The sequence below is a fragment of the Aulonocara stuartgranti genome (genome assembly GCF_965226115.1).
Source record: "Aulonocara stuartgranti genome assembly, chromosome: 5".
Lineage (NCBI taxonomy): Eukaryota > Metazoa > Chordata > Actinopteri > Cichliformes > Cichlidae > Aulonocara > Aulonocara stuartgranti.
Genome location: NC_138943.1, coordinates 26,825,687 through 26,840,871, shown reverse-complemented (window position 1 = coordinate 26,840,871; position 15,185 = coordinate 26,825,687). Strand labels below are relative to the sequence as shown.

Genomic DNA, 15,185 nt, shown 5'->3' with positions numbered 1-15,185 from the left:
GCCCATGAAAATCCATTAGCACGTTTAAAGTGTCTTTGCTGATGCTGTTATAACTGCATGAGTTAGTCATGTAGGGGAGGTGGAAATCCTCGTTCTGTATCAGCTCAAAGTGCCGTAAAATTATCAAACAGCTGAGAGGCTGGACTCACGTGACGGTGTTGGTGTAACTCCTTGAGCTGGATCTCCTGCTGTTCTTCCTCTGACTTTGAGTGCCACCCATTTTGAGCTTTCCACTCTTCAACAGATGAACAGACACATTCCACTACTGTATTTATTTCCCTCAGCTAGCAGTCATCGTCCTCATCGGTGCACTGCTGTCAGATTTCTTTCTTGACAGGTAGGTCCTCCCTCCTCTGCTCAGCTACTTTCGCAAGTCTCCTCCCTCAATTTAACTGCGCTCACCGAGAGTAAACGTTCAATTTGTAAAACTACTGTAATAAAATTGGGAGGGATCTGCTTGTGTCTTGTGTTGCTCAGTTGTTTTGTGTATAAAGTCTAAGGCATAAAAAGATATTGTTAGTCATGAGATAAAGTGGGATGTGGCTCAGGGCTTTTGAGAGATCTGGCTTGACCAGTTCCCGATGCTGAAAGAGTATTCAGAAGAACACAGAGCCACTGTTCTTTGAAGTGCAGGCTTTTCTATTTCTATTTTCTTTTTGCAAGTTTTTATGCAGTTTGTGTGAAACGACTCTTAGTACAATCGGAAACAAACAGCTGCTTTGGTGCTGTGAAAATGTCTTGGGTGTTTTGATGAAGTGCATTTTCCCATCTCTACAACACAATCAGTGCCAGTGAAAATCATTCGGAAGAGTAAAAAATCCATAATGCTCAATGTCAAATGACTATCAGAAACTATGCACTGTGTGAGTTAATGCTGCTAAAATGGCACTGACCCGTAATGTAGTCTGGCATCAAAACATTCAGCGTGGATCCTTTTGAGTGCTGCAGGTTACTGTGTGAGGCATATTTTACTTGACTGGATGTGTTAATAAATAATGATATATGTCAATATGAACACCAGCACCCAAGGTTACTTATCTGGGGATTGCATTGCGAGGAAATGATCAATTTTTAAATTTACCTCAACTGTCTGTCGTATATTAGTTGTGGCTGATTTACGATTAGTCCTGACGCAATAGCTCTTTATTGGACTGCACCATCACAAGCAAGTGGAAACAAGTCTCCTCAAGTCCCTGGAGCTGGAAAAGTATCTTAGTTATGCGACAGTAATCTGCAAACATGGAGTTAGTATTTAGAGGGTGGAAAGTCTCATCAAGGAAAATGTGGTGTGGCCCAAGGAAGATACCTTAAATATTGTGATCCTAGCTAGCTGGTTAAACAAGCCATAAATGAGGGAACCACAGCCGTAGTTTTGAAACAACTGGAACATTATTAAACTGATATCTGCCTTGCACAAAGATGCCTTGTTTTGCGCCCGATCATGCTTTGAGCTGTAAATTCTGTCAAGAGACAAGGAGCATGAAAAGGTCAGCCAGTTTTCATACCACACATTGCATCACATGGAATATACTGGGCGACACAGACTTGCAAAAAACAGACATTCATTCAACTAGTATCTGATAAAAAACAAAAGGACTCCCATATGCCTGACAGAGGGCACTATGAAGGGTGTGTCGTACCTCCAATCTTGATCGTTTAGATGAGTATTTCCTGCAGTAATTTTCTATTTGATGTACTATATGGATATTTAAAATGAAGAAAGCAAAATATATTTTGTTAAATAATTTTTAAGTGTAAACAAGAATAAAAGACTATAAAAGCTGGGTTTGAAATAACCCAGTAAGTTTCTAATTATAGGAAACTATCTATGCTATTTAACTAGGATTAACAAAATTGGATGAAATGAAATGGTACAAATTACATTTAGTACATGAAACAGTTATTTTAATGGAAGGTAATTATTAAACTATAAATCCAATCACTGAATAAACTCAGCTGTGAAATTTACTCAATAATGCCTCAATAACATTTAATTTTCATAGATTAGCAAAATTAAGATGAACATGTGGCCTGATATCTCTAAGTTGTTGAGAAAACTCGGTGGACTGTTCAGGGTTAACAAAAAAGAGAGAGGGAGAAAATCTGCAGAATTATAATCTCTCACACCCAAGTGAAAAAAAATGCCGCAGACATAAAATTATAATCATTTGTCTTTGAGTGACCTCATGTGACAGACTGGTATGAAACCAGAATCTGTGTAGTTTAGTGTTTGTTGGAATGACCACAGGGTTTAATCAGAGAAAAACTCCTCCCTCCATCATCAGTCACAGGACGTAAATCCTTTCTGTGGGTTTCCATAATAGTTAAGGACCGTAATGCAAGCACGGGTGACAGCAACATGAATTATGGTAAATATATGTCAGAAATACAGTTCAGTGAGTAACGTGACACCAGGGTTTCATTATTTAGAAAATAAGTTGAAGTCTGTGTGGTGTATTACATAGCAGGGAGCAGTAAGAAAACACAGTTAAAATTGGATTCTGAGTAATTCTAGCGGCTGTGTGCCAAAGTAAAGCCACTGTACTGTATGTAATATGCAACAGAAGCAGCAGTGAGCAGAGGGAGCAGGGTCACAGCCACAAAATGAAGCCTTTACATACAGCAGGGAGTCCTCTTGTCATTATAGTATGTCTGTGTGTGTTTCTACAATGATGAAAATTTATGATTATTTGCTATTTTATTGCAACAGCTTACTTTCTTTTCCCCTTTGGCCACACCATGACCGTCTGCCCCAATCTAACACTGTGTTATCTCAGTCTCTGTCTGTGTATGTGAGCCTATTGAGAGGCATGAGACCAGAAGTGACACGTCGGAGGAACAGTACTGCAGTGACTCAACAACCCCCACTTCTGCTTCCGCCTCTGTGGGCCCTCTCGGCCATATCCGTTTACATAAAATCTCAGTCTCTGGGCCTCTCAACATCAGAGCAAAGCTGAAGACGCAATATATTACTATTTTTAAACCTGACTGTGACTCAAAAAGAAATTCCACTTGGTATATGTAAACATAAAAAAATCACATGAAGAGAGCAGAGGTGGGGATGTGGGGGGTTAAATATCCACAGGTCATCCATCTTGATCTTTTCAGCCAAGAGGAAATAAACCTCATTCCAGCCACATTCCAGCAGCTGGAGCCAGCTCTTACTGTTATACTCCTTTTTATATCTGCACTCTTTGATACTCAAACATCTTAACAGAGCAGGAACTTGTGTAGAACTAAAGCATACAGCCTCTAACTGTGTATTTGAATAAGAACTGTCTGTGTATGTGACGCCATCCAGCTCAGTTTAAATATCCAGGTTAAAACCTCTGTGCTCCACGCTGAAAGGAAATTCCAACAGCACTGCAGCTTTCTCATGGCAAGTGACTCACTCAAAGCCACTGATGAATGTCTTCCACCCGTGGCCTTTCCTGCTTGGAAAAGGCCCCTCTGGGTGTGTCTCCCTGTGACCTCATCTTCCCAGAAAATTCTCCAGAAACTTCAGCAGCACATGATGTAGCCCCTGTGCAAGACACCGGCAATAACAAACCAGTCTGTCTCTAAAAGAGTCTCACTTGGCTTATCACGTCATCTCTTACGGTGGTGTGTCTGTGCCTTAGTCTGCTCAGTCAATCAGAGCATCACTGTCTGTGCGTAAATGTGTGAGTGTGTGAAGGCAAGCGTCCTGTTTACTGCTGGCTGTGACAGTTTGAACAAACAAAACAGTCAATCTTAACCTAATTGTCCTTGCCAACATTGTTTGCCTTTAAATCTTTGTGCCTAATTCCTCCTCTAAGGTGACTAAATGTCATGTGTGCAAGCTTTCACCAACCTGTCAGTTACAGCCTTCACAGGAGAAGCACTAATGAGCAGAGCTACTTTACAGCCCCACAAACTACAAAACCGCCGGGTCAACAGGAGAGGGGAATTATAGATTTGTGAAAAGAGGCTTTGTATTCATGCAAAAAAAAGAAAAGAAAAAGACAATAGTGCTCACATGGCAGCAGAACGAAACAGACACGACACATTCAAAGAGTCATCTGACACACTGTCCAAAAAGTAGCTGATCAGTACCAGAAAACACACTATTAACAAAAGCATGTAAACTACACAGACCACTTACTTACATGAATAACGGTGCACCTGACTGGCAGGAGAAAAAGAACTGTTCAAAAGCTCTCAGTTTTTAAATAATACCTCAAATCTCTGTTGACTGACAAGCTGTGGCAGATCTGCTGCGAGGTTTAAGTCCTTCACCGAGCCGTGGATGTAGAAATCCCTGGTCAAAGATTAAAGTCCTGTGTTCAGAACAGCTGCTGGAGTTGCCGCTCTCAGAGTGGAAATTCTTGTTCGCTCTGCGTGGTGGTGATCAGTCCATGTGGCTGGATGGGAAATGGGAAATAAACTTTCTGGGCAAGGAGCCAAGAGCAGGGTTTTAAAGACACAGCCGTAGCAGTGCTATATGAGGCTGAGTCACACTTTACAGTACACTACAGCCGAGCGGAAACACTGCTTTTAAACCACTCTGTGATAACTTTAGATCATTTTAAAAGTTCATATTCTTAGCTAGATTATGATAACACTTAACTGATCTCTTTATGATTAAAGTACAGACCCAAAATATATAACACAGTTGCTTCTTATTTCTTGTAAATTTAGACTACAATAAGTAGTTTCTTATATAATCTGGTGCTTAGAACTAAGTTTTTGTTATTTTTGGAAAAAGTAGAAACTCGTTTGCTAGTCCGTTATTGTTTTTATCTCACTCAGAAAATCACATGAAGATAAAAAAGTGTGAATAAAAAAAGAAAACTTGTTTATTTATTGACCTAATTTCATTGATTTCTTTAGCGCAGTGATTGCTTAAGAAATCAGTGAGCTGGTGTCTCCCTCTAGTGTTCATTCGCGAGAAGGCATCTGCAACAAAGTGGCGTGTTCAGCAAAAACTACAGCAGACCCTTTACAGTTGGAAATCAGTAAATAAACGCTTGCCTCATTCATATATGATGGAGTTTATTATGTCATTTCATTATGTGCTACTTTGCGTTTCTGCCAGTCAGAGCTTTTAAAGGAAATCAGCATCCATACAAGCCTGCTGAGTTTTCAACTGTGCTGGTAATCTCTGCGGAGAACCTTCCTGGAAAGGCAAAAACGACTTCTCTGCTGAGGCATTAAAAACTTGAACAACACAGCTGCACTGCACTGTGCACTTGCAGGCCTAGGGCTTAATAAACAAAAAACAACATCTTAAAAAATATGAAATGTTTTGATGTTTTCAAAATTGATTTCTTCAGTCTCAGCTGACTGCGGGTTTTCCCAACTTTATAAAAAGTACATTTGACTGAAACTAGCACCACTGTTGAACAATGGCCTGTAAGGTCAGTTTCAGGATCATTAATATGCAAATTGTGATGAACATTGATCAGTGACTATTGATCAATGACCAATAATAGGTGAATTATTTGAATGTATAGCATACAACCCATAGCAAACCCATGTTACTGCCTGTAGTACTGACCCTTGTATGTGAATTATATGAAATGAAGACACAGTTCCAACATCAAACACACTTGGTTGGTGCTGAGAGTTGTCCTGTTGCTGAGGTTGGGGTCATCCTGTAATCTCTTATGAACTACCTCCACTGCTTCAGTGACTGAAACACAAGTGAAGAGAGATGTAACATCGTACGAGACCATTATTTCATCAGCCTCCATAATGACATCTTTCACCTTCTCAACAAAATCCAAGGTGTTCTGGATGTGGTGTTTAGAGCTGCCTACCAGCGTGTTGAGGTTGAAGACAGAACTTTTAGATGTTATAGGTGACTGAATTGATCATACAGACAATTGGTCTTAAAGATACACCCTGTTTATATATCTGCGGTGAACCATACACACTTAGTGTAGCTTCCCCTGGGTATATCCTGTGGTATGAGGTCTGGTAAATGCATTGTCTTTGATCTTGTTTCAGGGGCTCACAAGTATTTTTGTCACTGAGCAGTGAAACATGCAGTGAAACGCTCCTTGAAGGCTCGATGATCCCCAAGGACAACATTAAGTCAACTTACTTCTTTAGAGATGCCAAAAGACATTCAGGAATCCTGTAACTCAGACGCCTTCCCATGGCTCCCTCTTTAATGACAGAGTTGTCATTCAGCAATACCTGTTCTACCCGGATTCACTTGATATACTTCAGAGTTCCACTCACCCTTCACCTGAAGCTGTTTATCCTCTGGCAGATGGCTAAGGTCACAGTTTGCCACAGCAGCAGAATGTAAGTATTGCTCCCCTTCCTCTGCACCCCTTCCTTCAAAAGGTTTATATGCAGAACCCTGCTGGAGCTGGAGTGTAGACATCCAGTAAGTAGTGGAACCCAGTTTCTTCTGAACCTTAAAGGGTCCTTGCCACTTAGCCAGTAGCTTATTGTTGTTAGTAAGGAGGCGCACCAACACTTTTTGTCCAGGACTAAGGGACCTCTGCCGGGCTGATCAGTCATACCAGAACTTATGCTTCTGCAGGATTTTGGTCGTGTTCGACTGGACACTCATTTTCTGAAGTCACTCCCTCATCTGCACAACATAGTAAACAATGTTAACAGATTCCAACTTTGCCTCGTCTTCCTCCCAAATGTTTCTTAAGAAGGTTAGAGGTCCTGAAACTCATAACCATACAAGAGTTCAAACAGAGAGAAACCAGTGGAGGCTTGTGGTACTTCCTGTAGGCAAAGAGAAGATAAGGAAGCCCTTCCATTCTCATCTACCACCTTTCGAAGCATCTGCTTTAGAGTCTGATTAAACTGCTCCATTAGTCCATCAGTCAGAGGGTTTTATGAAGTGGTCCTCAGGCTTATAATACCCAGCAGCTTGTACGCCTGACATAAAGTTAGTTCTCTGGTTGGTCAGTGTTTCCCATGGAAACCCTACTCTTGAGAAGAGCTGTACAGGCCATTGATTTTGCCTTGATGGATTTCAGTGGGAAAACCTCAGGATATTTGGTTGCATAATCAGTAATTACAAGCATACAGCGATTCCCTGTCTTACTCTTCTCCACAGATCCAATAATGTCCATTCCAAGGCACTCAAATGGGATGCCAATAATGAGCAGTGGTGAGAGTGGAGCTTTGGAAGGAACTTCGAAGGATATCATTTGGCACTGAGGGCAGCTCTGGTCATCTTTGCCAGACCAGAAAAAAATGTTGTTTAAAGCGAGCTGTGGTTTTGTGTTTTCACAGTCTGTCCAGTAAGGGAGCAGAAACCAGTGTGAATACATGTCGGCAGCCGACATGTATTCACACTGTGCAAATGAAAGTGCCAGCAGGAGCACTGGAGGGGCAACAAGACAACCTCCAAAAATTAAAAGTGTTGCAGGTGGTGACCACAGACCACTGTTTTCTGTTTATCCCTCCTGACTGAATTTTCTCTAGTATCGCTTTTTGTTAGTATTCTTGTCACTATTGGTAGCATCAGATGGCACCTGCAGCCCATTCAGGTTGCACCGGAAGTCCAGCTTCTCCAGGATAGGACATACTATCCTGCCATACCAAACTGTCAGAGTCCATAAGGTTTCCATGAGGGCCTGACGTGGATCTCTGCTCACAGACCAGCAATATGCAGCTTGAGTGGGATTCACCAGAATCCTCTTTACAAATGAGAGTATGTTCACAAAAAGCACATGTAATTTGACAGTGGGTCATGGATGCTTCAGAGAGTCATATCCATGGAGAGTCACACAGACCTTTGTATATTTCAGTCCTCACAACTGTTATGCAGGGGGGTGTGGAATAAGGAAAATATTTTACTGCTACTCATACTCATCATATTACCATTGCATTAATTAACTTTGCATTAAGTCATTACCATTGCATTAATCAAATTAATCATCATTTCATTAAAACATTTAGTGAAACTGTTGGCATTACATTAACATTTTTATTACAAGTGCAGCTATGACCATTTTATACACATTGCATTTTGTGCTTATTAAAGAGTTGGAGCTCAGTCAGTTAATTGGAGGTTGTAAGCCTCGTTCGGCGCGATATCCGGACGATCTATTGTGCAAGTGACTTGAAGCTATAGAAGGTTAAAACTGCATACATGCCTACAAAACACATATAATACATATAATCTAGAAACAGGCTTGAGTGAAGGCCTGAATGTATTCAGCTTCTTGTTGCATTTGAGTTTGCTTAGTAACAGGTGACAGAAGATGGGCCAAAGAGGAGGACAAGTCCCTGGGGATCTTCAGGGCCATATTTGGATGAAGATGCTAGAGAGGGGGAATTTTGGTGTCTGCGTTTATCTCTTAAAATGATCATTGTCTGTAAAAGATGCAAATTATGTTTTTAAGATACAAATTACGTTCTTGTAAAACACGAGAAGGGGCGTTATAAAAGCAATCTGAAGTGTATTTTTGGGCGGAGATCTACATCTGATGTTTTGCAGTGTACATCTTCCCACGCGTGTGTTCAATAAACTCATCTGTTTGATTGCATCCTTCTGGGCCTCTAGTATTTTGTTTTGGTTCTCAACATCGGGACAGGGGCAAGAGGGGTGGCATGATGATACAATACATAGCTTTAAGTTGTTTTTGTGGACATTTTGTTGACTTTATTTATACACAGGGGATTTTCACATAGTTCACTGAAGAGGTATGCGCCACCCTGCCTAGACCTCTTGGCCCTCCTTCGCACCTCCATGTAAAATTTTCTAAATCTGCCACTGACTCCCACAGCATACCAGAACCAGATCAAACCCAGCACAGTTTAAGGTTTTTTTTTATACCCATAAGGAAGCAGAACCTCACTGAGCCCCTGAAACTGTGGTGATCACCTGGAAGAACCAGCAGAGTGTCATATAGCTTGCAGTGTGTGTGTGTGTGTGTGTGTGTGTGTGTGTGTGTGTTTCAAATCTCAAAAACAGATGAGCTCATTGTCATCCTGTCCTTAAACCCATTACTCACGCGGTAGCCAGGCAACAAGCTACTGGATACAATAAAGAAACATGCTAGCTTCAGTCCAGGATTTTTATAGGGTGGCGGCATAATAAGGATCTAGAATAAACCAAGTCTAATAAAAAATATTATGACCAAGGTTCGTGTAATTGTGGATCGCGTGTTGCTTGTTAATAGACACAGGGTGTATCTATAAGGTGTCTTTTTCTCATTGATCCACATGTTTCGGTGTGTAAGCTTCATGTTGAGAACCTTTGATATTAAAATCCAAACAACTAATCACCAATAAATGAATAATAAAAAGGATGAAGTAGCATCTAAGTTTGTTCCTCCCTTTCAAATATCTTATGTACATATACTACCACTACAGCAAACTTAAATGTGGATGCCCATAAACAAGCGCTCTTTTCTTTCACTTGGATCGCCTTATGATTGGGCAAAGTGACATTTCATCCTAACTGTAAATCTTACTGTAGTTGGAGAGCAGAGGGTTTACAGCCGCTGGTCGGAGTGGGTTCCTGCGTGTGTGTGTGTGTGTGTGTGTGTGTGTGTGTGTGTGTGTGTGTGTGTGTGTGTGTGTGTATGGATGGATGTAATGAGGACGTTACATCACTTGCAGTGCAGCCAGACACCAGCAGCAGCATCCAGCTCGGAGGTAACGCGGCGCACAAACCCAGCTGGCCATATTGTGCACCAGCTCCCCGCAAATCGGCTGCGTCACACCTCAAGAAGGCACAAAGCAGTACTGCAGGAATAAAACCACTACACTGCGAGAGGCTCACGGATCAACCCCCCTGTATCGCTTGAGCTGGTAAGTGCTTGGATGCATTAACGCGTATTTCTGTGTATATTTTCCCCATTCACGGTGATGCATCAGCCCGAGCTTTGCTTGTCCTCTCCTGCGCTTTTGTGCTCAACGGGTTTTCTCGTGGCCCACAAAACGCCCCACATCGTGCACATTACACTGATTGGATTGCATTGTTGTGAGAGAAACAAAAACATAATGCACAATTCCTGGAATATTTATGCAATCTTGTGGGGTAGAGGACGATGGATAATGCTTTTCCTTTAGGTTTAATGAGTGCTTGTTTTTTTTGTTTTTGCTTTTTGACCCCCTCAGGTTGGCGTTTTTCCGTGCAGGGAAAATGGTTAAACTGGGCAATAATTTCAGCGAGAAAACCAACGGGAAGGTGGTTTCTGAAGACGGGTTTGACACCATCCCTCTTATAACACCATTAGATGCCAGTCAGCTGCAGTTCCCCCCACCGGATAAGGTATGCTTTTTGATTTACCAAAATATCCATTGATATTTGTGATTCAAAGTGAGGGAACCAGCGCGTTTAGTGGTATTGCCATCACTCTAATTAGGGGGGGAACGGGTAACCAGTCTTACACATCTCTCCAGTATTACACATCACTTCAGTCATATTGCTTATAACTGTATCACTTGCATTAAAAATAAACATGCCGATTTTACCAGTCATGTTTTTTTTTTCTTCTTCTCATGAAGCGGCTGTGTTTTATTTTCCTGCCAGGTGGTGGTGAAGACAAAGGCAGATTATGATGGTGAGAGCAAAAAGGGAAAGCTACGATCTCCCAAAATCGCAGAGTTCTCAATAAGCATCATTGAAGGCGTTTCTGAGCGACTCAAAGTAAGAATAACGGAGCTGCTACAATCTGTGTTTCATGCATCATCCATTTCCCAGTATACTCCCACACATGCACATCCCTGAGAGCAGACATGTGTCTGCCTGCTGCTCAGGACATTTTTCATCCCCCCTCCAATCATAATATTTCCTCCCCAGCACAGCTCATACCTTTTGGCTCCTTCATTCAGCCCTCTTTCGCCTCCCTGTCCTCCCTTGTTGCCTGTAATCTTGGCCGGCTATACAGAGAGACATAATGCTCACTGATTCACTTAACCCCGCCCTGAGACTCTCATTAATTCAGCTGCTGCCATGGTGATGGCCTCCAAATGGCAGCATCTCTCCCACCTTTTAATGCTCCTTTGATTAGATGATAGATTTTTCTGTGCACACCTATAGAATGATTGAAACGCGTGTTTTGCTTTTATAAGAAACGAATGCGTAAAAGATGCCCTTTCTCCCTATAAATCCATCTCCGCATGTCCTGTGCCCACACTGAGCGATCCTCCCTCTACATTCATAATCAACAGATGAAAAAATATCTCTGAGCAGTGCCAGGCTCTCTTTGTAGGGCTTTAATTCTCAAACATAAAGCCACCGAGGCACATCACTGCCTGAGAGAACACAGCCTACATCCTCACGTCGGTGCTTTGAAATGTTGCAGGCGGGCCTTTCATCACAGAGAGTCTCTGTAATAAGCTCCTGTTGCTCTGCTTTGTGCACGCTGCACTGTGTGCTCTGCTGTGTAACTGTCCAATTCAAGCAAACAAATAAAAAGCAAATACTGTCATTCATATCGACGCACACTGTTAAGAATCTTATCAAATCTGAGCCAAACACAGTGGGCCAAAAAAACTAAAAACAACAACCCCTCAAAGAGTTGTTGGATGTGTGGCACATTGCTCATAATATGTGAAGTCTTGTTTCTCTGCTGCAACTGTGAAATTTCACAGATACAGAACCATTTCACTGACATTGCTTTAAAATAGAAATTTTCCCTCCCTCCAAATAACTTAGCATATTCATTTATCCTGCTGCATAAAGCACACCTTTGGGGGGGGGGGGGGGGGGGGGGTTACATCTTGGGTAATAATGACGCGCTCACTCCCACTGCCCAGTAGCTCCAGTAGGTGTTACATAACTCCCCTGAGAGGTGGGAGCTGAACTGTACAGGTGGCCGCACAAACTGTGTTCTTGTCGAGTTAATTTATTCAGATTATTCTGTAGACCTGACTGGATGTTACTGTCACCGTTTTACTTTATGACCTTCCACATAATTGTCTACATCTTTTTTTTTCTTTTGCTTCAATATGGCAACCTTTTACTCTCGCTCAACCTTTAATATCAAAGAAGCTATTACAGGTTGCTCCAGTCTGCCCACTCGCTTCCTTTCATCAAGATGTAGGGAGTCTATTTATGGTGTCCTTTAACGGAGCTGTCTCGTAGGTCTTCTGCTGACGATGGCACTGTGCGTCTCCTTTAGGTGACCTTGCTGGTGATCTGTGCTCTGGCTTTCCTGATGTGCGTAGTGTTCCTCGTGGTCTACAAGGTCTACCAGTATGAACAGCCTTGTCCTGACAGCTTTGTTTACACGGTAAGAAAAACATTTCACCGTTCATGCAGTAAAGCATTTTTGTTGCATTATTTTAAATGTCTAATTTAAATGAGGATTTAACTGATCATGAGTGCTGACACTACATTCACTGATACAATTTAAGCTGACATAAATAGAAAATGTATTTTTACCATGGATTTAAAAACAAAAAAACTCTTATCTGAACTTCCTTAGATCCCCAATAAATCTACATTTTATTACCAGTGCCACCTGTTTGTGTGAAAATATGTAATTTTTGAGAGGTCAAACAGTACATTTTTCATATTACAGACAAAATGTTCAGTCAATATGCAATAAAACACATTAAATAGCTTTGCTGAAACAGCCATGATGGTCAGCAATTCGCAATAGCTTAACATGGCTACTTTTAATAAAAAATTTCATTATTAATTTTGTTGACTGGTTTCCAGTTGTGTTCCTGTTCCAGGAGCAGTTTAGATTAGTCCTTACCTAAGGCTTTTATCGTCTCATACTGCTGGTCTGCAAAAATGACATATTCTCACAATAAAAGCTGTGGGTCTGAGGTTATCGATTATTATCTCACCACAAAGCCTTGATCCCTCTACCTACAGTGCTGGGAAAAAGTCTTGAGTCACCCTTTATTTCTTTAGATTTTGCTTCCAATACGTTTGCTTCCAGCACTTTTTCACCAACAAGGTGATTCCCATAGAGCTATTACCCAAACACCTGGCACATCGTGACATGGTGTCCTTAAGAAATCGGGAAAAAAAATCCAGCAAAAACCTGACACAGGACCAGAGAGATGAATCTGGCCCCTCAGGTGGCCTTTCTACTGTCCAGTAAAGCCTAATCAGAAATGGTCTCAGTAGAAGTGTTGCTGTCAAGAAGCCATTTTCAGGGAAGGTGAAAAGGTAGAGGTATGCCAGATTATACAAGAACTAGTCTGAAAGTCTAATTTGAAACTTGTGGTTGAAATTGCTCAATGTACAGAGGCCAGGAGAGAGGTACCACAGTGAGTTTCTGTATCTGTATCTGCCATCTGTAAAATAAGGTTGGAGGTTCATGGTTCATGGCTGTATTCCTCCAGTGATGTTGGCCATCTTGCCAAAGTTCCATCACATTTTGATCAACAATGCAATACCATCTGGAAAAAAAGGGTGACATTGATCCCAAACAAACTAATGCAGTAAAAGCATACCTGGGTATAGGAACAGAGGGAAACAATATCAGTCATGGATTGGCCTCAACATTACTGAAGCACTGTGGGGTCATCTTGTCAGGGAACAAATGAAAAGTCTGGAGAACTATTCTCGAAGACTACTTAAATAGATGACAAGAAAGCTTGACTAAGAGACTGTTTTGAAGAATAAAGGCGGTCATACCAAATATTTTGACTTTCAAGCTAATTACAACTGTATACATTCCCCCCTTATATACATGCATGTTTGCACATGTTAGAATAAATCACTGCAGCAATTTTCCAAAGCAAAATTTAAGACACAAATTGTGCCTCCAGACTTTTGCACAGCACTGTATAACTGTTTAAATGATAAGATTTAGCTTGCGTTGTTTTCTGTGCTCTTTTGCTCCAATCTATATTCTGTTGTCATCACCTATTGTGTGCACTGAATGAGTTAACTCCCAGTATGTTTAATTCTCTCTTTCTGGAGCAGCAAGGTCGCTGCATGCCAGCTGGGCTGTATGGCAACTACCCCCCTCAGGGCCCTGGGGGCCGCGGACGTCTCTTCACACTCATTAACCACTACAACATAGCCAAGCAGACCATCACTCGGTCAGTATCACCATGGGTGACCATCATGTCTGAGGAGAAGGTCACCCAGCAGGAGACGGAGACTGCCCAGAAACTGGCTTAACCAACCTGGGATCAGGTGGTGGCTTCGCCTGCTGCAGAAAAATAAATAATATGGTTGTGCCATTCAAGCAAACCTCCCAGTCCTGTGGCTTTAATGGTTAAAAATCCACTTCTCTTGGCTGAGGTGCTATGCTGCCTTGTTGATGCAGTTTGGTCAGCTGATGCTTACAGTAGGAGGAATTTCTGCAAGTGAGGCTAACAGCTGGGTGGATTTACAGGTTTGTTTGAATAGCATACACTGTTATTTATTTACACTTTGAGTGGCAAACGTGTAGAAAAAAAGCCACAGAAACAAACACTGACACACACATTCACTGTCTTTGTACATACACATATGTAACAGAGCTCACTTTAGTACTCAGATTGTGAAACGACTGTGAACCATCTCGTGTCTGCGTCGCTTGTTTTATGCACGCACGACTCTTAATAACAATCAGTTTGCTTTGAATCTCTTTGTATTCCAATACATCAAGTACTGATATGAGCATGTTGGAAATCTCGAGGTTGGGCGAGTGGTAAATTTCTCATGAAGTGACAGGATATTTGCCACTGAGGCCATCTGTATGAAAATGTCTTAGTGTTATGGTATTGTGAACAAAGGCTTGACTTGGAGGAAATGTACCAGCAGAAAACATATTTTAAATTGTGCTGTACTGCTCTCTGCATATAGTGCTTTAAAAAAAACCGAGTGTTTGATCAAGTTTCTCTTTCTTTTTTTCCCCTCAAACAGACATGAATGATTGTTTCCATTCATTTGGATTCTGTGAACACAATGTGCTTTGATTTTCTGGCTACACAACACTTATTTAAGGATTACTTTACAGAGCATAACTTTTAAGCTACTGTACTGAATGTTTTTTGCATTGCTAGTGAAGACACTGTATTGCGCAATGCTTCGCATTGATTAATGTCGCCATATATGGCTATAAGCAGCCACCACAGATACTAGAGTTAGGCTGATGTAGTGGAACAATCTGACAGTAGTTGCTTGTCCTGTTGTTTCCTTTCTGTATTTGTCATTTAACTTAACTTGCCACAAATTATGTACCTTTTTCAAACAATGTAATGATTGCCATTGAAGTGCATTTGCTACATAAAAAAAATGTCAAATGAAAAACTCAAATAAAGTGCCCACATTTCAC

The 15,185-nt window shown here is 41.4% G+C and overlaps 2 protein-coding genes across 3 annotated transcripts in view; one reads left to right on the top strand and one right to left on the bottom strand.

Annotated features, from left to right (window-relative positions):
* tacc1 (transforming, acidic coiled-coil containing protein 1) overlaps window positions 1-4,347 on the bottom strand; it is a 30,944-nt gene extending 26,597 nt beyond the window's left edge. The window contains exon 1 of one of the 2 annotated variants that reach the window (XM_082532154.1): window positions 4,198-4,347. Coding sequence is in view for 1 of the 2 variants with exons in the window: in XM_082532153.1 (XP_082388279.1) it covers window positions 150-220 (71 nt within the window). In the remaining variant the exon portion in view is untranslated. Of the gene's footprint in view, window positions 1-149; window positions 391-4,197 lie in introns of those variants that run through there. The other variant, XM_082532153.1, reaches the window with a different exon arrangement.
* A 5,265-nt stretch (window positions 4,348-9,612) lies between these two features.
* On the top strand, window positions 9,613-15,164 carry LOC309705998 (neuronal vesicle trafficking-associated protein 1-like). The gene is made up of 5 exons (XM_082532160.1): window positions 9,613-9,759; window positions 10,069-10,222; window positions 10,484-10,600; window positions 12,078-12,188; window positions 13,844-15,164. Exons 2-5 carry the CDS (start codon window positions 10,094-10,096, stop codon window positions 14,042-14,044), a joined length of 558 nt encoding a protein of 185 aa, XP_082388286.1. The 5' UTR covers window positions 9,613-9,759; window positions 10,069-10,093; the 3' UTR covers window positions 14,045-15,164.
* The last annotated feature ends 21 nt before the right edge of the window (window positions 15,165-15,185 follow it).